A 23,041-nucleotide genomic window follows, 5' to 3' on the forward strand; every position below is an offset into this window, starting at 1 on the left:
TGCCACCTCCTTCTCCCCACAACCGCCAGAGCTGCTGACATGCTGATTTTGGTGCTCCCTCCTGTTCCCCAAAACCAGCAGGCTTGGGGACATCCTCTTTTGGTGTCACCTCCCACTCCCCAACACGGCTGGCGCTGGAGACATCCTGATTTCAGTGACACTTTGCACTCCCCGGGAGCTGGGGACACCCAGGTTTCAGTGTCACTACACCCTCCAGTGGGGCTGGGGACACCCAGATTCCGGTGCCACCTCCCATTCCCCGGGAGCTGGGGACACCCAGGTTTTAGTGCCACTTCGTGCTCGGGTGGAGCTGGGGACACCCTGATTCCGATGCCACCTCCTACTCACCGGGAGCTGGGGACACCCAGGTTTCAGAGTCACTACACCCTCTGGTGGGGCTGGGGACACCCAGATTCCGATGCCACCTCCCACTCGCCGGGAACTGGGGACACCCAGATTCCGGTGCCACCTCCCAGTCCCCAGGAGCTGGGGACACCCAGGTTTCAGTGCCACTACACCCTCCGGTGGGGCTGGGGTCACCCTGATTCCGGTGCCACCTCGCAGTCCCCGTGGAGCTGGGGACACCCAGATTCCGGTGCCACCTCCCAGTCCCCGTGGGGCTGGGGACACCCTGATTCCGGTGCCACTTCCCACTCGCCAGGAGCTGGGGACACCCATGTTTCAGTGCCACTTCGTGCTACGGTGGGGCTGAGGACCCCCTGATTCCGGTGCCACCTCCAGGTCCCCGTGGAGCTGGGGACACCCAGATTCTGGTGCCACCTCCAGGTCCCCGTGGAGCTGGGGACACCCAGATTCCGGTGCCGCCCGGCTGTGCCCGCTGCCGCCGGGGCTGGGACGCGGCTCAGCATCACCGGGGGCTCAGCCCCGAGCCCGCCCCGCTCCGCGCTCCCCTCCCGGGCCCCTTCCCCGCACTCACCCTCCGTGCCGGGACAGCGGGACACCGGGACAGCGGGACACGGGATAGCAGGACACGGGAGCAGCAGGACAGCGGGACAGCAGGACACAGCAGCAGCAGGACAGCGGGATGTTGGCCCCGGGCCGTGCGGGCGCGGCGGCGGAGGAGGGGCCGGGGCGGAGCGGGCGGCTCGGACACGCCGTGCCCGCCCCCGGGGCGGTGGCACCTGCGGGCAGGGCGGGACCGGGACACCTGCGGGGCGAGGGGGCGGCTCCCGAACCTCCCCCGGGATCCTTGGAACTGGAACCAGCCCGACACCCCCTGGCCCGCGACCCACGCAGCAGTTTTCCATCAGAGCGCGTCAAGGTGACCATCAGGGATCTTGATCCCGAGCTACCGAATGTCCTCATTTTAGGATAAATGCAGCTTCCCTTGGGATCGGCTCTGCTGGAAGAGAAATGTAAAGGGTTTCAGTTTGAGCTAAGAAGTGTTTGAGTCAATAGCGGCAGCGTCGCGGTGGGTCTTTTTCTAGGGATGCGACTGCCATTCCTTTGTTTTCCCTGCGCTCTTGCGAAAGGTGGATCTGGGAAATGGATACAGTAATTTGTGCTGTTTTCATTGAGTTAATTAACAGCTGCAATCCCGCATTCCGAAAACGAAATTGTAGGGATACACTTGCAAACAGTCTGCTCTCTAATTGAGTTCATCCTCCAGGCACGAGCTTTATCGAGGAGATCTTGCAGGGTGAATATTTTTTTTGACTCATGGAAAGAGCCCTGGCACCCTGCAGTGTTTGCCTTCCCCTGCAGGACTTTTGGGGAATGTTTGGACTTCCCGCCTGCTGTCCTTAATATAAACCATCTCCACTGGAAAGCCTCTTATTCCCCGGTGGAGCCATCCTCATCCTGCAGGAGCTTCTCAGAGGGTGAGGAAGTGCCTCTTATGCACTGAAACCAACATTTATCACAATCCAAAATTTATTCATCATTTTTAACAATCGACTCCAAATTTTACTGCACTAATTTCTAAGTCTGCTCATGTTTTTTATGGTGCAAAACCCACATAATCCTCATTAGGAGTCGACTCAGCAGCAAAAAAGAGAGCAATCCGTTCCTACAGGAACCTTGGAGCACCTGGAATTTGCATTGCTGAGGAGAAAAGTAATGATTTAATTGTGAAATGCTCCGAGTAATAATTACTGGAAATAAGCTTTCTGAAGCTCCCGAGTATGACTTTAGGGAAGTGGCAAGGACACACGAACTTTTACATAAAGTGAGTGTAATATTCCTGTAGAAATGGAAATACATGCACAAGGGAAGTGGAAGAGTCTGCCTGTCATCCTCCAGGCTAATGAAAAAGAGGAGGAAGAAGGAATATATCCATGGAGAGGTAGTAGAGATGATGAAATTATTTATTAAAAATATTAAAATTCTGCTGTGTTCATTCCCCAGTCACCCAAATATTTTAATTAGTGCCCCTGGATCCCTGGAAGTGCCAAAGCCAGGCTGGACAGGGCTTGGAGCAACCTGGGACAGTGGAAGGTGTCCCTGCCCATGGCAGGGGTGGCATGGGATGAGCTTGAAGGTCCCTTCCAACCCAAACCAGTCTGGGATTTTATCATTTTGTGAATGACTTGCTACAGGTTCGGAAGGAAAGCTGAAATCCAGAGCGTGGACTCAGCCTGCTTTGGAGTGTGGTTCCACTGAATGGGTCCCCCATGGAATCAGGGAACATCCAGAGCTGGAAGGGACCTACAGGATTGTGGATCCAGCTCCTAGTCATGCACAAACACCCCAAAATCCCACCCTGGGCATCCCTGGCAGCGCTGTCCCAACGCTCCTGGAGCTCTTGGGAATGTGCCCATTCCCTGGGGAGCCTGGCTCCTGCAGCTCTTGGGAATGTGCCCATTCCCTGGGGAGCCTGGGCAGCGCCAGCACCCTCTGGGGGAAGAACCTTTCCCTGACACTCACCCTAAACATGCCCGGACACAGCTCCAGCCATCCCCTCAGTCCCGTCCCTGTCCCAGGGAGCTGTCACTCTGCAGAGTGCCCTGTCCCGTGTCACACCAGGCGCACACGGCAGAGTTCAGTTCAGTTTTATTTTCCACTGTAACGGATTTCGAATGATACATCATGCAGTCTGCCAGTGTATCCATCCATCTCCGACAGAACTTCAGCACGAAGATAAAAGACTTCTCTCCACGGGCTGGGGGGAGGAGGAGGGTTCAGGTCTGCTATCAAGAGTTTAATACAGTTCAGCATCATTTGATGCAATGGCAAAAAGAAAAAAAAATTTCCCCTTGTTACCAGCAAAACGTGTCCACCATTTATTTCTCTCTTTTTTTTTTGTTTTGTTTTTCTCTTTTTTTTTTTTCTCCTAAATTGAACACTACTGTAAAGATACATAGAGCCCAGAGAATACACATCTGCAGTACACGTTACACACTTTACAAACTAGACAGGGATAAATCTACAGAGTGCCTCAGCCCGTGGCTCCCCGCGCAGCGGACGGTGCCGCTGCACGGCGCGGCTCCTGCGGGCACAGCGAGGACAGAAGTCAAAGCAAGGGGAGATTCAGATTATCCTGCCCATTTGTTTCCCTCTCTTTTCCCCCCTGGAGGAGTACTTCAGTCGTGGTTGTGTGAGGTATTTCTCCTCCAGCAAGGGGAATGCGATGAGCCCTTTGCTTTCGGACCTTCGTCGCCGTTATTTAAACAGTTCTTGGAATAAAACCGTGTTCAAATTAGAATTCTTGATTTTGTTTATTTTCAAGCCTTAGGGCAGGGGTAGATGGGATATTGGGAAGGAATCCTGTGAGGGTTGGGAGGCCCTTTCAGAGAAGCTGAGGCTGCCCCTGGATCCCAGGAAGGGTCCAAGGCCAGGTTGGACAGGGCTTGGAGCAGCCCGGGACAGTGGAAGGTGTCCCTGCCCATGGCAGGGGCTGGAATCAGCTGATCTTTAAAATCCCTTCCAACCAAACCATTCCATGATCCTATAATTTATAAAGATTTCAGACAAATGTGCATCTCAGTCCATTAGGCTTTATAAAGTGAATTTGAAAAGCTACTCAAGGCTCTGTGGGCAGGAAGTGTTGTAGCAAAATTTTTTTTGGTGACTTATTTTTAAGTTTTCAGTATCTTCAGGATAATCCAACTCTCACCCTTGTTGAGTTTAATACAAAACTTAAAAATGCATCAGCCAAGGTCTTTCCAAGCTTAAAACTTTCCTTGCTTTCCAGAAAACAAGTCGATGAAACGTGAACTCAAGGACAAACACAAGATATTTGAACATATCAATAAGAGAAGCTCAAGTGAGCCAGAAATACTTTTCAATTACTAGCAAAAAGAACAATATGCACTTCAGTTCCATCTGAAATCCGTTTTCCATTCGGGAATGGTATTTCCACCCCAATTTGTCCCATGCATGACATTTTTAGATGTGAAATTTCATTTGCGCTGTACAAACCACAACTTTAAAAATGAGCCTGGAATAAATAGAACACAACACTCAAAGAGCAAAGAAAGGAAGATGGGGTCAGGAAACAGCGAGAGACAGGTTCTGATCTCTGCAGAGCAGATGTGTGGTTTTCCTTTCCAGATATAAAATGTGAAAGCCTTAGAAATGGTACAAAAGTTGAATATACAACACGCAGTATACAAACTGAAGTTGCCTAATTAAAATAGGCTTCAAAAATAAAAAATCGATACAAGCAGAGTATGTTCAACTGAGAATTTGTGATTTCCAACTATTAGATATTTCAGGTATTTAATTTTGAGGATTTTAGCCTCAGGCATCTTTGGGGCATTGCTGAAAGTCCTCCTGCAGTGTTGGTGTGAAAGGGAACTTGGAGAAACTTCATCGTTTTGCTGCTGGTGGCACTGACTGGCTGATCAGCACCAGCACGAGGAAGAGATGTCCAAGTTCACTTCTCCCTCAAGCTGCAGGGAGCTGGCAGAACTGTCCCCCAAAAATTCCTGGTGATGCCTTGAGGGATCCAGACCTTTTTGCTGTCATGAATTTTTACAACAGAATTCCGTACCAAACTCTGAGAGACACAGCAAAAAAAGGTTTGCCTACAGTACAAAAATCTTCGACAGCAAATAAGCTTGGGATCTTTTCCTAGAACCAAAACAAGAGGATTATTAATTCCTAGTAGAAAGCTCAGCTCTGACCAGCTGGTAAGATAGCACAGAGTAGTTCTGAGTTAGTGATTTTATTAAAGATTGCATATGGCAAGTTCACAGTTCATTCTTCTGGCAGTGCACATGCACGTAACGAAAGAAAATATAAAACTTTGGAAAATACAAAATAAATTAAATACATGCAAATCTGCAACTTCATTAAATATGTTTAGCAAAATGCTCCCCCCAAAATAGTGCAACATTAAAAAAACCCAAAAAAACAAAAAACAAAAACCAGTTAAATTAAGTTCAACTTACTTTGCAACACCCTAATTTCAGTAGAAAAAAATATCTAAAGTCAACTCACAATCTTCCAAAACGCTCTACGGAACTGAAGAATTCTACATCTACACATTCAGAAATAAAAAAAAAAAAAATCCCAATCAATCTCAAATTAGAGAAGAGCAAACGTCTGCAAAAGAAGACCAGAGGGCTACGCTCGGCCGGAGCCTTCCTGGAATTCCAGCTTCCCGGAGCCTTCCTGGAATCCCGGCTTCCCGGAGTCCCACCTGCCCCCGGAGATGGGGAGGGAGGGACAGAGGGAGGGAGGGAGGAGGAGGAGGAGGAGCAGCACCTTCTGCCTGCCAGCAGAACCTTCCCGGAGCAATTCCAGTGCCCCCTTGCTGGGAAGATGGAAATTTGCTGTCTGAGACGTCCAAGGAAGGCTTTTCCTTCCCTCTGGACCGTCCACAGGATGAGTGGATATAGCGGCTTAGAAAGACATTCCCTTCCCCTGGAAATGTGCTCCTCGCATCGAGGCAAAAAAAAAATCCCAATTTTGGTTTGCAAAGGACAGCTGGAGTGTACAACTCTCACCTCCTTCAGGATTTGTTTAAGGAAGGGTTTGGAGGATTTTCTTTTCCTTTGTTCTGGTAGGGGACTGTTCCCTCCGGGATCTGAATTCCAGCGAGAGCAGATCGGGGCTTGTCTGGGGAAAGGGGGAGGGGGGAGATGCTTGTCGGATTTTCCAAGGCAAGATTTCCACAGCATTCTGAAATCCTTCAAAAATTCCTAGGGAACAACTCTGACGAACATGTGGCTAAGCCATCCCACTCCAGGAAAACCCACCGCTGTAGGGAGAACTACAAGGGAATAGGAGCTTAATTTTGAAACAGGTCACACAGATAAATTCATGGAACTACCAAACTTCAAATCCTACGTCTATACTAACAGATTTCTCTGCATCCCGTTTGTTCTTTACCAGGTACTGCAATAAAGGTTATTTTATACAGTCCAAAGATTTTTTTTTTTTTTAAATCAGGATATTACAAATGGTTCTTTGGGGAAATTTCCTTCTGAAAATGTTAAGCAGTAAAATTAAACCACGTAGCAGCACATTTTCATCCCCTAAAAATATAAAATAATATGTATATTATACAGGAAATCAGTCATGACAGAGCACAATCACCTGCCTTTGATGGCACTTGGTCATTGAATAATTAATTCCTTGATGCCAGAAGTTGGGAATTACCGATGCCAACGGAGGACTCGGAAAATTAAAACAAAAAGCATCACTCTGAGTGGAGAAGCCCCAACCTAAGCAGCGCCAAGGGGTCGTGGAATTCGGAGTGGCAGACTCCCTATCATCCTTACTGAGGTGGGAATGTTCCAGACACTGTACAAGGATCTGGAGGAGCTGAGCTGGACACTTCTGTACACGTGGAGATCCTACGAAGCTCGGAGTACCTGGAGCGGGGCGTCGCCGACGGCCGTGGGAAGCGCAGGATGGACAGGACGTGGACCGGGTTGGAGAGGGGCAAAAAAGAAACTAATGTGACTTAATGACAGTCCTTAACATGCTAAGTGGAACTGACCTGCCAGAGAGAGCGAGAAAGGGAAGGGAAATTAGTGGATTTGGGGGATTAGAAAGCAGCAAACAAAGAGGTGGATCCGCAGTCACGTTAATAAAATTATGGAATTTGGGTCTCACAAAATGAGCCAATTCTCCCGATGGAATTTGCTCTCTGCCACCTGCAGCCTGGAATTATGCCTCACCCAAACACTGTGGGAAATGGATTTGTAGAAAGTTCTCAACAAGTATTACAATTCACACCATCACAATCAAACCCAACTATTTCCTAATTACAGCACACTATAAATGTTTCTTAGCCTGTCAGCTTTTACCACACCATACTACAAGTGCCTTAAAACCAATCTAAAATTACCCCTCATGAGTCCTACTACAATACACCTTTCATAGCTCTATTTCTCCAAATATCTAATCTTTTTTTTACAAAACCATCCTTTGAAACTTGTTTCTAGTTCAATTTGTCTCTCAACAACATCTGTCCTATTCCATGGCATTTCTAAATCAGCATTTCTTATCTCAAAGTTTACACACAGACACACACTATGTGAGCCTCCTATTGAGTTTTAGGAATTTTCTACAAATCCATTTCCCACAAACACTATCTAAAGGTCTAACTTTTTACCCCCCCTTTAATTTTCTGCTCCTTTCATGGGATTTTTCTCTTGGCTCATTGGATGTGCTGAAGAGCTGGTGTGTGTTTATCTCATGTAATAAGAGGGGGGGAAAGTAACAGCAGCAGAATTCGAAAATTATAAAATCAAAAGGATGAAAAAATACAAATTCAAACCAATCCTTCTGTTCTCTGTCTCCTGACAGAGATATTTTCCTGATATATATACACATATATAAAATACGTGTTTGCAGAAATATATGAAATATTTTATATATAATGTCATGATAATATTATAAAAATATACTCTATAATTTTATATATGCACATTATACAAGCACATTTTATTAAAAGCCATATTTCTTTCTCTTCCATCTGCTGGGTTAATCAATCATAACCACTGACCAGTCTAACAGCACTAAGTGTCTTTTATCTTTATGGTGAATAATGAATGAGCACAAGATAAATCTCTCCTCAGCAAATGTTGAAATAGGAACCTCAATTTTATTTCTCTGTTGTTAAATGGCTGTAAAAGAGAGTTTCGTTCTGGCTCCAGCTGGGTGGAGCTGCCCCATTCCAAAGCACTTCCTGCAGAGCCTAGGGATGTCTCAACAATAATCAGGAAATAATCTGGATTAAGTTCTCCCTGCACTGGCAGCACCTTTACTAACACCCTTACTCAGACCCCTGGGTTTCCATCCAAGCTCAGATTTCAGGTTACTCAGACACTCCTCATTTTGGCAGTCAAATAGTTGGAATTTGCCAATTCTTAACCAAAGGACCAAAACTGAGGAGCACTGACCTTCTCCAATCACTTCCCAGCCTTTCTGGACTACACCTTCCACACTTATTTCTGGATGTGAGCAAAAAATCTAGAACACATTGTTGAAATAGTTTCATTCCAACCTCTGGGGCTGCCTTTTGGTTTTTAGATTTTTCCTATTTTTTTTCCAGAAACCCCAAGTCTGTAACTTTTTTCCAGTTTCTCCTGAGATCTTCCACCTTCTTTTTCCCCAGCCTCATTTTCCCTGGTGCTCCTCTGCAACATGGGCTGAACCTGCTCATCTCCACAGCCCTCAAATCTAAACCTCAGCATCTGAAACATCTGGTGAGTATTTTATGCCTCCTGATTGCCTTTCCTTGCCTTCCACAGTCCTGCTCTGTTATTACAAACCCATCTGGTTTGAAGTGTGGTCATTTTATTAATACCTTCCATTAATCTACAGTTTGTTCACTTGACACGTGTGGCCTGTTTGAGTCTGACTCTTCATTTCACTGCAGCTGGTAAATTAAAGGTGCATTTACTTGAGGCAGGTGGCAGCTTTTCCCTGTCAGAGTAGCTGTTACCAGAAATGTTTGGAAATCTTTGACAAGGCTCTGTACCCCACTCTTTGCCAGGTCACAGAGATGGGAATGCAATGAAGCAGATGGACAGAGGCACCTCACTCCTGAGGTGGAAAAGCCAATTTCAGACCAGAAGGGACAAAACCACTCAGCAAAGCCTTGCCCTAATTTATCCACAGAGGAAATATTTGTTGCTGGAAGCTCATGGCAAACACAATGAGCAGGAACAATCCCCCAGCACAATAACAGCTTGAGTGTGGCGTGATGGATGCTTGGCATGCAAGCCTGACATGAAACATTCCCAAAAAAAAAGCTAAAAACACCCAAGAATGCCTCAAGGAGACCACAGACCATGAAGAGAGTTGTGAGACAGAATTAATCCTCAAGGAAGGCAAAAAGCCAGACTTGGAGGGACAAGTTTGCTGTCCCCAGGCTGGTTTTCACAGCCACTCGCTGCCATCCGGCTCTTGGCACGTCTGTGGCATAAAGTGATCATCTAAAATAATGCAGATATAAAATCTCTCCAATAATGAGCATTTAAAGAAAGAAATGGGAGGATGGAGTCCATGTAACAGACTCTTGGGAATATGCTGCTCGTGTTTTGCCTAGGAGAAACTCTCAAGCCCTGGCAATTAAAGTAAAATATTTAAGGGGTTTTTTGGTTTTGTTTTTTTTTTTCATTAAGAGAGCTAAGAGTGCAAAGTGTGCCAAATGGTGACACTCAAATTTGGAGATGCCTCTTGTTGCCACTGATAACTCTATCCCTATCCCAGGCTGGATGTGGAAACACATCCATGGTACAGAAAGCAGAAAATGATACTGGCAGAAGGAACCTCTGGATCTGTATTTTTACTACTTGAGTTTCATATCTCTAGGTGTGAATTTTGGTCCAGATTTACCAGAGCAGTTTTTAAAAAACTTTTAAGTGCTAAGTCATTAAAATACAAGCTCTCCTCAGCAGCTGGCAAAGCCTCTTAACAGGCACTCAATTAACCAGTATTGTAATTATCAGCAAACAACTACTAAAGAGAGAAAAAAAAATTACTGTGGGTCTCCTGAAAGCAAGATGAAATAAAGGGAAGTGAGTGATCCGTGGGAGAAGAGGTGAGTAAGTTACTCTGGCCTCACCTGTCGATTATTTGGTGTTGTGGTAGTAGCTGGAGTTGGACATCCCTCCCCCTCGGATGGCGTGGACGGCCGTCGGAGAAGACGCAGGGTAGTGACCAGGGCGGATGGGCTTGGCTGCAGAGGGGAAGGAGGGACCAAACAAGACATTTTACCTTTCCCATTTTAGCTTCCCACATCCCTTTACCCTCCAAGGGAAACCCCATTGTTTCCCAACTCAGTGGTTTATGATCCAGCTGTGCAGAACACAGCACTCCCTGCCTTGGCCAACAGCAAATACACCCATTTTCCTGCTGGCAGGTCCTTTTTCCTGCTAGCAGATCCTTTTTCCTGCTGGCAGAGCCCTTCCACCTTCGCATGCTTTGGATCTGCAAAGATTCTGGACTGTCCAACAACAGGGGGAAGTCGCTTGGTGGGCAGCGAGGCACTTTTTATGCCAAATTTACACCATTCCAGAAGATGTCAAGACAAAACTTGGATGGCTCCCTACAAGAGGAAGCATTCAGGAGGCGACACTTTGTGCTGCGTGATTCTCCCTCGGGATTTAATACCCCAATATTGTCATCTCCATCTAAACCATTATCCTTTTCAATCCCAACAAATCATTCCAAGAATTGCCCCATTCCTCTGTTGTGTGCACGCATCACATTGTGCCTCGGAGATATATCAATATCTGAAGTACAAAGGAAGATTTTTTTGGAATTAAATCACATGGAGGAGCAATCAGGGGGAAAAAAGAGAAATGGACAAGGTCCAGAAAGGCAAGGAAAGAATGAAAGCAGAGAGGGAGCGTGTAAGGGGAGGAGGAGGAAGAAAGTGAGCGACTAATTTAAGGAGACAAGTTTCAGGTCACTAGAAGGGCACACAAGACCCATTATGCCCTTTATTTACCCAGTGGAACAGCAGAGCCTCTTTAAACTCGAGGTGGGGCAAATTCCATGAAGAAAACGAGGCCTTTGAAGATTCCTGTGCAGCAGAGGAGAAGCAGCCCCTATGTTTTACTCCCTCCACTCAACCCCCAGCAACCAGCCCAAGCCTGAAGCACGTGGGCAGCCCCTTTAGCTCCATGTCCTCACCAATTTGGGCAGAGTGTGCTCTCCGGGCCATGTTTTTGGCTCTCACAGCCTCCTTAATGCGATCCACCTCCTGCTGGTAGCGCTTGCGGTCGCGCATGGCGTTTTCCTTGGCCTCCTTCAGTGCACTCTCCAGGGCCTTAACTCTCTCTGCCGTAGCTCGAAGGCGTTTCTCCAGCTTAGGAAGCTCGCAACGAAGATCTGCATTATCACGTACCAGCTGCGGGGAAAGCCGTGCAAAGTTAAAGGAAGTCAAAAGAAAGGGGTGAAAATCCCCTCAGAGAAATGGCAGAAGTCCCCTCATGAGCAGAGAGGAAATGCTGCCGGCTGCTCTCCATGCCTCATGTACTAAAATGAAACATATTTTTTTCAGAAATTAACGTAAAAATCTTAGTTTAAAAAGAAATTTAGAATGTCCTGAGCTGGAATGGACCCACAAGGTCAAAAGAAAATGGCAAAAATCTCCTCAGAAAAATGGCGGGAAAAGTCCCCTGATGAGCAGAGAGGAAATGCCATTGGTTGCTCTCCATGCCTCGTGTACTAAAATGAAACAGATTTATTCCAGAAATTAATGTAAAAATCTTAAGTTAAAGAGGAATTTAGAATGTCCTGAGCTGGAATGGACCCACAAGGTCAAAAGAAAGTGGCAAAAATCTCCTCAGAAGAATGGCGGGAAAAGTCCCCTCACAGAGAGAAAACGCCACCATGCTCTCCATATGTCATGTACTAAAATTAAACAGGTTTCTTCCAGAAATTAATGTTAAAAGCTTAGGTTAAATAGAAATTTAGAATATCTTGAATTGGAATGGACCCACAAGGTCAAAAGAAAGGGGTGAAAATACTCCTCAGAAAAATGGCTGGAAAAGTCGCCTCACAAGGAGAGAGAAAACATCACCAGTTGCTCTCCATATGTCATGTAATAAAATGAAACAGATTTATTCCAGCAATTAACGTGAAAAGCTATGGTTAAAGAGAAATTTAGAATGTCCTGAGCTTGAATGGACCCACAAGATCAAAAGAAAGCGGCAAAAATCTCCTCAAAGAAATGGCAGGAAAAGTCACCTCACAAGGAGAGAGAAAACACCACCATGCTTTCCATACAACATATACTAAAATTAAACAGGTTTATTCCAGAAATTTATGTAAAAATCCTAAGTTAAATAGAAATTTAGAATGTCCTGAGCTGAAATGGACCCACAAGGATCAAGTCCCGCTCCTTACCCCACGCAGGACACCCCAACAATCCCACCCTGTGCCCGAGAGCATCATCCAAGCTCAGTTTTACTCATAAAATTCACTTCTCTGGCTGAGGAGTGATATTCATTTAAACTGTCCAGAAAGAGCAAAGACAAATTGAGTTTATTCCATTCAACAAGATTCCACAGAGCTGATCCTGAAAGATGAGGACTCCGGGACCAACCTGCCACTGCAGAGCACTTGACAGCCAGATTTGCTTCTCGACACATCCAGAACTGCAGCAGAAACACTGAATTTCTTCAGAACACAGAAATCTCCAGGATTTTGCAAATCCTTGATCACCTCATTATTTTAAAATAATAATTTTACAGACAACACCAGGGATCACTCCAAATTCGTAACTTCCAGTGGTTCTGATATGTTCACCTGTGTGTTCCCTACTCAGCCATGCGGGAAAACTGGGAACTTCCCTAAGAAATCACTTTTAGGCCTGTAACTACAAATATAATGATTATATGCAACTTTGAATTTGTGCACTTCCTCAGTTTAACATGAACCTGAGCGAGGTCTATCAATTATACAAATCACATCTGACCCCCCATGCAGCAGCAGCCAAGAGAGGATTGATTTTAAATAAACACAAAACTGATCTGGGCAGAAAATGGGGTTGTGATATTTTATGAAAATCTCTTTGCTAGGATTTTCTTCTCTTGAGAAGCTGAGAGGGCCTCAGCTTCAAGTGTAAACAATTTGTTATCTGCTGCTGTGGGATGCAGCAGGTGCTTCCTCCATTGCTCAGTGGGGGATGTTTCTGCTTGGTGGCCAATCCAGGAGGCAGCAGCTCTGGGACTCTCTGGGAGTCACAGAACTTTGTTATTCATTCCTTTCTGTTCCTGTCTCGCCTTCTGATGAATCTTTCTCTCTGTTCTTTGTAGTATAGTTATAGTGTGGTCTTTTTTAATGTAATATATATCATAATATAATAAACCAGCCTTCTGAAATAAAGTCAAGATCTCTCCTTCCCTTCAGCAAGTCCTAACTGCCCAAAAGACCCACAGTAATAGAAAATCCAGCCCAATTTCTACTGAAGAGATTACACCACTGCTGGAAGTCAACAGAAATCTGCTCCAAAGGAATGACTCTCCCTCTTCTGGAGAGAAAATTGGATTAACAACCACATTAATAATGCAGCAAAGCAACAGCATGTCCTGACATTCACACGTTGTTTAACAATCAGAGCATTTTACACCTGCTGGGCCAAGGCTTAGTGCTGGAGAAAAACACAAACAAGCTAAAAAAACATTGTCACAATGTGCTTTTTCTGCAAGTGCTGAACCCTTGTTGTGTGAAGTAGTTGTGATACAAAAATCCAAGCAGGATGGTATCAAGTCCAATGTCACTTTTCTCTGAAAGTTTCCTACAAGATGTGGATTCCAAGTTGATTTTGAGTAAATACACGCTAATGAGAGCTATAAAAATCCATATTTGAAACCCAGCAGATGCATGAAATGAGTGTAAAAAAAAAAGGCAAAATGGTAAAAGAAAAACCACTCAGAACATGTCCCAGTTTCCACATTTAGAAAGTAGGTCTTGAAACCATCTGTTCCCTGGGAATCTGAAAACCCCAAACCTTAGCAGACTCTTGTCACAGTCCAGCACTTCCTGCTCCTTGGGCACTTCCACAGGAGTAATTAAAGCAAAGATGGGAGTGTGGGTCACTAATACAGCTTCAGGAGAGTGCAGTGCACAGTGTTATGCCACTGCTCAAAAAAGAAATCAAAACAGCTTTAGTGCTTTGTGGCGTGCACCTGAACAGTGGCACACAGCTCCAGCACAGCAGGAGAGGAGATTTTAGGGAGAAATTCTTCCCTGGGAGGGTGGGCAGAGCCTGGCACAGGTGCCCAGAGCAGCTGTGGCTGCCCCTGGATCCTTGGAAGTGTCCAAGGCCAGGCTGGACAGGGCTTGGAGCAGCCTGGGAGAGTGGAAGGTGTGGGACATGGCAGGGATGGGACTGGATGGGCTTTCATTCCAGATCTGGGATGGTATGAAACTGGATTCCATGAAGGAGGGAGGACACAGAAATGGGCAAGCCCAGAAATTACCAACCTCAGCACCCCAGGGAGGCACCAGCCCTTCAGCTGCACAGAAAACCCCAATCCAACCCCAATCCAGCATTTTCCTTGAAAACTCTGCTGGTTGAATCCACTCCAACCACCTCCAAGGTGCCTCTGAGCAGCTTCAGGCCAGGAGTCAAATTGGGGAAGCACAATCCATCCAGAAAACAATTATTTTTATGTATTTCCTAGTGCCAAAACAGATCTATTTTCACAGGGAAAAAAACAAAAAACAACAAAACAACAAATTCCTTATTTGCCACATTGCTAGAAGCACAGGGAGTGGGAAGAGCAGCTCTAGCTCCTCATTCCAAGGAATTTAGTGGGTACCTTTTCCTCAGACAGGTTACCTTCCAAAATTACCCTTGTAAATATTCAAAAAATGCAAGTTTTGATGGAGGGAGGGGAGAGGAGGGGAGAGGACGGGAGAGGAGGGGAGAGGAGGGGAAAGGAGGGGAGAGGAGGGGAGAGGAGGGGAGAGGAGGGGAAAGGAGGGGAAAGGGAGCCTTTACCTGTTTGTGAACCTTTGTAAGTTGTTCCAGGTTGTTCTCAAGAAAGGAAATTTTCTGCTTCTGCGCAGCGCTTCCACCTCCATCATCACTATCCAGTTCAACACTCTGCACACAAAATTGCAGCACTCAGCAAAGCCAGGCACAAACTCAAGGGGAAGCTCAGCTCCTTGGCAAATTTGAGCTCCCCAAAGGCAGAAAAGTCTTACAGAGCCCCAAAATTATGAGAAATTATTTTAACTCTTTGTTTGTTATTTAGGAATCCCATTTCCCCTTACACAAAAACCAAACTATTTTTAGTGAACAATTATGGGGGAATCCTGAATAGGAAAATCAAGTTTTACTAAGTAATTTCTAAAGCTCATCATCATCTTTGAGAATTTTGTAGCTGAACTGCACTGGATAAATTCACTTCCCTCACCCACCAACATTTTCCTTATCAAATTAGGACCAAATAAAAGCTGATAGACATCATCTTACTTCTCACTGCTATTATAAAAGACATTATCCTATTTTGTAAATGCACGCACTAAAGGCTTCCAGCAAATCACAAGAATACTGCACAAAAAGGAGAAGATTTGGGTTTAAAAGAGCAGAGTTTTACTTTTTTAACACGGGTGGTAAGATCCTGGACAAACAGCTTGCGCAGATTGTGAAGAGTCTGAAGCTCCCTTGCCTAGAATAAAAAAAACAGAACAATAATTTTTTAAAAAACACAAATGACTAGGACATAGCAGATGGTCTGGTGTAAAAGTTCTCCTTGGATCTTTGTTGGTAAGAGGAGAAAAGAACTCTGGATTTTCTCTCTAGGAATCACCCTAAATGCCAGAAAATAAACCCCATCCAGCCCCAAAACCACACTGAAGAGAACAATTTATCCAAAACTGGTGAAAACAACCTTTTAAGATTTTAATTTAGGTAGTTCAAAGCTGTTTACTCAAAAACTAAAATATATACCACCAGGATATACCAATATAGGGGAAAAAGCTGAATCAAGTGTAATTAAGACCTACCACTGTTTCCTCCAGCCCTTTAAGGTCTTCTCTTGCTTGTTCCCTTTTATCATTAAGGAGTCTGGAAAGATCACAACATGGAACACAAATAAACGAAAATAAACAGAGAATCAGCCAGCATCCACCCGCAGCAGCACATCTGCAGGTGGCAGCAAATTGCGCATCTCTAATTATGCTTTTGGCTGCCCCAAATATCCAATTTTATCTCCTGGAAGGGCTGAGTCACCACCTCCATCTTTGTGTCCACACATGGCATTTTTCTCTTATTTCCAGGAAAAGCTTTCTACTCAAACATCTGATTTAAAACCCCCCCCAAAAAAATCAACAAACCCCACCAAAAATTCCCAACTTCTTTCGTGCTTCTTTTGCTGTGTATTAAGGAATGAGAGATTTAAGACTTGCTGGGATACTTTATAAAATCAGAGCTCTAATGAACTCTTTTTGGTAGTTATCAAAGCCACTATTGGAAAGCCTGTGGTATAAAAATAGAGAGTAATTGGTAATTATTTATTAGTAGCTCCTGCTGGCTTTGCTACTAAAATGATATTTTCAGTGTGAATATTCCAACACAAATCCCTCTCCCTAGCACATTTTCCATGGACACATGAAGAGGTTCAGGGATACCACCTGAGGAAACTGTGCACTTACATGAGCTTTTCCAGCTTCATTTCTCTTTCCTGGTCCTCGATTTTTAATTTATCATAATCAGCACTCAGCTTCTCCTGTTCCAGCTGCAGCTTCTGGTTCATGCTGGAAATGTGAAAGGAAGAGTCAGCCCAGCTCAGGAGGAAGGGAGGGCAAATCTCCACGAACAAAATGGGATTGGGCAGAGGAAAAGTAAAGCTGGAACTCTCTACTGAAAAACTCTGGAAGAAATGAAGCATAAAGAACCTGGAGGACATTATTTTAAAATATTGGAGAGCTAAATTCAGTGGTTTGCTTTGTTTGCCTTAAAGGAGGACCAAAATTGTTGTTGGCGTCTTTCTGCCTTGCTTCCTCATTTCCCTACAATTAATTTTTGGCCATACACAATAAATATGATACAAGAATGCCTAGATTTTAGAAAAAGAAGATCACAGGAGCGAAGCATAACAGAGCCACATTGGTGTGTGAGGAAAAAATACAAAAATGTGTGAAAATGGGAGCTGTTGGAGTCACCCAGACTCTCAGAAGGTCTGGGGCAGGACTGGCTGCTGTGAGAATCTCAAAACCTTCCTGGGGACGTGGTTCAGTGGTGGCTGAACTCGATGACCTTAAAGGATTTTCCAACCTGAATGATTCCATGATCCTTTAAAACCTGCTCTTCCTCCAGGCTCCTCTCACCTCCTGACCCGCAGGTGCATCATCACCCTTTGTTTTTTTAAACTCTCTCTATAATTTTATGGCCTCGTTAAAGCTCCCCAATAAAGAGTTAGGCACTGTAATCCACCCTGCACAATAATTACAGGGCTGGCTGCTGCGTGTAAGGACAGAACCTGCAAAGAAACATCAAACCTAACAAAACCAAGGCCAAAGCATCCCAGGACAGAGGAAGGGATGGAGAGGGTGAACTTACTCCCTGATTTCATCGATTATTTTCTGCTTCTCTTCGATCTCATCCCTCAGCCTGGACAGCTGCTTCTGGTGGGCTTCCCTGTGGCTCTCCATCTGCTGCTCCAGGGCCTTCTGCAAACACAGAGCTGGGAGTCAGAGCAACCCAGGGACACACAGCTCCCTCTCAGCCAGCCTCTGGATCTGAGGGGGAACGACCGAATCCATTCAGGAATCCACCTGGCATTTCCTGCTGTCATCACTAAAATCTGTCCCTGCTCATCCACCCTTTTAATTCCGTTTTTAGCAACAGATGTCCAACAATTTTCACTCATTTTCTTGCAAAAAGTACCCCATGAGAACCCAGGGCTTGGCCACAAATGCCACTGATTTTACACCAATCCTCTCTCATTTCCCCTGTTTATTCACCCAGGAAATACTCGTACAGCTCTACCTGTGACAGAAATAAAACCCAAACCCCTGAGCGTTGTTTATCCACAGCCCTGCTATTGAAATTGGTTTTTAAATTTAAATTCTAGGAGTAAATACGCCTCAAGCAACAGGAAAATCTCAATTTATGGCTTTAGACTGCTAACACAAACTTTGCTTTTTTCCTCAGAGCTGTAAGGTACAACCACTTTAATCACAACTGCTTTAATCACTTTACAACTGCTTTAATCACTTAAAGTTTTTATAATGAAGGGAAAAGTTCTGCAGCTGGCAAACCTCTATCACTGCCCTTGTAAAACTGTATTTTTCCTTGTCTGCAATGTGCAACCCCATCGGAACAACTCATTACTGCAAACATTTCCTGGCATTCCAAAGGAAAATTACCAGAAAATGGGTTTACATATTTTATTATTATTTCCAGGAGATAATCAGAATCCCAGCCAAACTTTGGGGAAGTAAGCCTCTTTTCAAATCAAATTTATAAGTACCTAAATGATATTAACCCCAGCAGCCTCATTCACTACCGAGCAAATTGACTTCCAGCAGAGCTCCAGCAGCAAAAAATTAGTGTAACACAGAGGTGAATCAATGTAATTTTTGGCCACGTGAACAGGAAGACAAAATTCCACCCCAATGAACAATCTCACCAAGAAATTCCTCCAAAATTTCCACTGTGCCAAGCTACCTTCATCTCCTCTGCATCCTGGAGTCGTGTCAGGTGCTCTTTCTCCTTATCCTTGAAGCTGACTTCATGCATTTTTTCTGTTTAAAGGAGGAGACAGTTTTAAATTTACATTTTAGATTTTTCACCAAATCTAATTCATTCCAGGAGACGGAATAAAGATTCTGTTCTAACAATGCAGGAGATGATAAAAATTTTTTTAAAAAATAAAATGTCCTGCCCCCACGCGCTGCTTCTCCAGAGAGGGAAAATCCCTTGTGCAGAAATCCAGAATGATTTTAAGGCTGAGAGGTTATAAATTGATATAACCCAGGAGCTCAGCAAAGCTACAAGAACTTCTTTTGATACCTACACATTTTCCACAATAAATTGGAAGGGGAAAGCCAAGCAAACCTTAAAAATGAAGTCAGCTGGGAAAGACACAAGGTGAGCACACCTGAGGAAGCAGCTTTGTTTGGAACCAGGCAGGGATGTTGCAGAGGGACAACTGAAATTTCAATAAATCCTTATTTCACAGAAATCCAGAATTTCACAGAATATTCAGCAAGACTGATTGGTGCTGTTTGGCAAAGGATCTGTGTGGGGGTTTAATAGCTTTTCACATCATTAAGACACAAAACCGGGTCTCCCGAGGCAGAAACGCCGAGACCCAGAGCTGTACCTTGAGCGCGTAACTTGGCCAGCTCCTCGTTGAGGGAGTCCTGGGACTCCTCCAGCTGCCTCCTCTTCTGCTCCATGTTCTGCATGTAGTCTGTCAGGGATTTGATCTTTGCCTCGTGCTTCAAAGACAAGGAACAGCAGTGAGGGGAGGAGCACAGCCGTGCCCTGGAAGTTCAGGGAAAACTGTCCCACGGAAAGGAGAGGAAACAGAATTTCCACATCCAGAGGGGATGACTGGGAGAACTCACGGCAGAATGGCTGGGAAGGAGCTAAGAGATCAAAGATCAAAGCAGGCTGTGTTTTCAGAGTTTCACTTAGTAGCCCAATTTGGAATTCAGGCAGTAATCCCAAAATATCCCTGGCAGCTCCTGACGGTGTTAAACCAGCAGCAGCAGCTTTTCAAAAGCACCAGCCTTGAGCTGGCTTTGGGATTTTCAGCCTGCAAAAACTCAGATGGACTCTCCCCAGCCACCCTGATGTTCGGTTCTGGCCAACAGCCTTCTGAACTAGAAGGGCTTATGGGCAAACAGAAACCAGCAAAGTTCGTAGTGAAAACTCTCAAAAGGTATTTAGCAACACATGCACGACAATTTTGATGCATTTTCTTTCAAAAAGTACCCCCTGAAAACCCAGGGCTTGGCCACAAATGCCACTGATTTTACACCAGTCCTCTCTTACTTCCCCTGTTTATTCACCCAGGAAATCCTTGTAGAGCTCTACCTGTGACAGACAGACCTGGATTCTATTTGAGGATAAAAATTAGGATACTGTCTGGATTATTGCATCTTAATTTAAAAAGATTGAGTAAGACTTAACAAAGACACTCTGCCGAAGGAAAAGGGGCTCTCCCTGCTCCAAGAGGATCCATTTTTACCCCTGAAAGAATTTTCTACCAAGGTCGCTGACATAGAAACCAAGAAAGAAAGCAGGATAAATAAGAGAAACCTGCAGATGCCAACTCCAACGAGCACTTTGTCTCTCATGACCAATGAGTGACCTTAGGAAGTTTGTAAGGTTTGTATGCATAAAAATATATATAATAAAATATATATCATAAACACAGTTTGAAGCCTTCTGAAAGTGGAGTGTGTTGCTTTGCATTGTCTCCATCTCAACCACGACAGGGAGAAAAGAGAGAGGAGAGAGCAGACAACAAAACACCCACGAGGCCACACTGCTGTGCTCCACAAGGCCCATCTCTCACTCCTGGCACACCCATTCCGTGGGGAAGGAGGCTGGGAGGGCCACCAAGGCCTGCAGAAGGCAGGAGCAGACCCACCTGGGAGATGAGGAGCTGGCAGGCCGCCAGCTCCCTCTCGCTGGCGTTCATCTTCCTGTTGGAGTCCATCTGGGCGCTCTCCAGCTGCTTGCTCCTGTTCACCAGGGACTTCACCTCCGACTTCATCTTGCTGATGTAGAGCCTGGCCATGGTGAACTCCTCCTCGATCACCCCGTTCACATCTGCCAACTGAGCACACAGGGATGGCCAGCTGCTCGCTCCCACAGCTTCTGCTGCTCTGGGAACCAGCCTGGAGGCCGGGTCTGGGGTTTGGGATGGTTTCACAGGCCAGGGGTCATTTTGGAAAGAGAGTTTGGAGCAGGGCAGAAGTGCATAAGTTACTTCTGAAAACTTTAAACTCATATTTGGAGGACAAAAAAATCAGAATTGGGATCTTTTCACAAAGCAATGAGTGCTTATTACATTAAGGAGATATCTTCCTTCTGAATTTTTGGTTTGATTTGTCCTTTTATCTTCGACATTTTATTTTTATTTATCTTGGATATTTCACATTTGTGTGAAGAGATATCCAGGTATCAGGCTAGACATCAGGGAAAGGTTCTTCTCCCAGAGGGTGCTGGCACTGCCCAGGCTCCCCAGGGAATGGGCACATTCCCAAGGCTGCCAGAGCTCCAGGAGCATTTGGACAGCACTCCCAGGGATGCCCAGGGTGGGATTTTGGGGTGTCTGTGCAGGGCCAGGAGCTGGATCCATGATCCTGTGGGTCCTTTCCAGCTCAGGATATTCCACTGAGGAGCTGTGCAGGTTCTCCCTGAGCAGTAACACAGCTCAATTTCATCTGCTTCCCCTTTTTTCCCAGCACTGCCAAGGGGAAGGGAACATGTGCTGCTTCTTCTCCCAAAAATCCCGAAAAATGACACTTCTTCCAAAATTTTCAGTCTGCTCTGAGATTAGACGCACTTGGAGAAGATGCTAATTGCCAACAAATTTGAAATTATTCTCTAAAAGCTGCTCAGTCTGGCCTGATTTCCACTGGCAGCTGTCCCCTGAAGTGCTGACATCTCAGTTCCTACAAAAACTCGCACCAAAGTGCCTCTGCCTCCATTTGCCAAGATCTCCTCTGCCAGTCCCTGCTCCGACGGCCACCAGAGGCTGCTGTGACATCTCCAAAGGCTGCAATCTGCAGCACCACGGGGACAGCAGGGACTGTGTCCTCTGCAGCAGGACAGGCTGGAGCTCCTGCTGGCCTCAGAGAGCTTTGGCAGGACGTCAACAAAAAGTGAACTAAAAGTAACAAAAATGTATTGCAAGGAGTTTTCCTACAGCTCAAAAATGAACTTAGCCACTTTCGACCACTGCTATTTTTCATGTGGTTTTAAATAGACAAGGATGGCATTAACACCACCAAGATTTTCCAGGCCATGGAAAGTTTCCATCGCTGCCATTTAGCAATGGCCATACAAATATTTTCTCTGAAGTCAGCATTTTGTCCTACAAATGTGACAAGGGGAGCAGCCACCTCCTCTACTGTATCCCCAAACCACACAGAGCCACACAAAGGCAAACCTCAAAGCAGGGCTGACCAAAATGTGCACCAAACTTCAGATCAAAAATTGACCACCTCAGTAGCCAGTATTTCCATATTCTGGGAATTCTGAGTCATGCCAGCTAGGGAAGGAGTTGGGCTACGTGTGTGTTGTTTTGGGGGGAATTCAGACCCCTCATTGATCCGTTCAGTGACTCCCAGATGGGCTCTGGCCCCAAAAACTGAGCTGGGAATAACTGTGGGAGCTGTGAGCCCAGACACTGAGCCTCTCCTGATGCCTCAGAGTTTAGCTTTTACATTTTTCAGACTCTGTGCTGCTTCAGTGTCTTAAGTCTAGGCTTCATATGAGGGGATGCTGAGCTCTCTGCACAGAGCAGGGAGACAAAACAATTCCTGCTCCAGCTGGGCACCAAGGACAAATGATCCAAAGCTCAGGCCAGGAGCACAAACAGCGTGGGCTGAGAGAGAAAAACAAGCAGGGTGGGAGTGCCTGGGCTAAAGTTGGAACTGGACAATGAACTGCAAGGTGCAAATGGAGCAGAGCTGAGCCAAGGCAGAGACCCCGGGAGCGCTCGTGCATTTTGGGACCATTTGGGTTCCTCTTGGCTGCAGCCCTGGCTGGGCTCTTGTGCTGCCCAAGGTGGATCCGTGGAGGCCTCTTGATTAATCCCTGCTTTATTCTTTAGCTCTGTCTAGTCTCTGTTCTAGGTCAGCCTTCCCAAGGCATCACTCCCAGGCAGGCCCAGAGCTCTGCAGTGTCCTCCTGCCAGGAGGACAGGATTTACACCGAGTGTCCTGGGACAAGGACTGCTGGGTCCACACATTCCACACCTGTGATGCTCTCAGGGCTGGAGCCAGGCTGGGAGAGCTGGGAATGTTCCCCTGGAGAAGGGAAGGCTCCAGGGAGAGCTCAGAGCCCCTGGCAGGGCCTGGAGGGGCTCCAGGAGAGCTGGAGAGGGACTGGGGACAAGGGCTGGAGGGACAGGAACCAGGGAATGGCTCCCAGTGCCAGAGGGCAGGGATGGATGGGAGATTGGGAATT

General features: G+C 45.8%; 1 protein-coding gene across 1 annotated transcript in view; it reads right to left on the reverse strand.

The window, feature by feature from the left end:
- Window positions 1-2,996: 2,996 nt before the first annotated feature.
- KIF5C (kinesin family member 5C) overlaps window positions 2,997-23,041 on the reverse strand; it is a 77,984-nt gene continuing 57,939 nt past the window's right edge. The window contains exons 16-26 of the mRNA XM_038143296.1: window positions 20,493-20,681; window positions 19,215-19,332; window positions 18,557-18,633; window positions 17,447-17,556; window positions 16,540-16,641; window positions 15,892-15,952; window positions 15,483-15,554; window positions 14,882-14,986; window positions 11,062-11,278; window positions 9,989-10,102; window positions 2,997-6,910 (exon numbers count right to left, since the gene is read on the reverse strand). Of these exons, the coding sequence (XP_037999224.1) occupies window positions 9,996-10,102; window positions 11,062-11,278; window positions 14,882-14,986; window positions 15,483-15,554; window positions 15,892-15,952; window positions 16,540-16,641; window positions 17,447-17,556; window positions 18,557-18,633; window positions 19,215-19,332; window positions 20,493-20,681 (1,158 nt within the window). The 3' untranslated portion in view covers window positions 2,997-6,910; window positions 9,989-9,995. The remainder of the gene's footprint in view (window positions 6,911-9,988; window positions 10,103-11,061; window positions 11,279-14,881; window positions 14,987-15,482; window positions 15,555-15,891; window positions 15,953-16,539; window positions 16,642-17,446; window positions 17,557-18,556; window positions 18,634-19,214; window positions 19,333-20,492; window positions 20,682-23,041) is intronic.

The sequence above is a fragment of the Motacilla alba genome, chromosome 7 (genome assembly GCF_015832195.1).
Source record: "Motacilla alba alba isolate MOTALB_02 chromosome 7, Motacilla_alba_V1.0_pri, whole genome shotgun sequence".
NCBI classification, from domain to species: domain Eukaryota; kingdom Metazoa; phylum Chordata; class Aves; order Passeriformes; family Motacillidae; genus Motacilla; species Motacilla alba.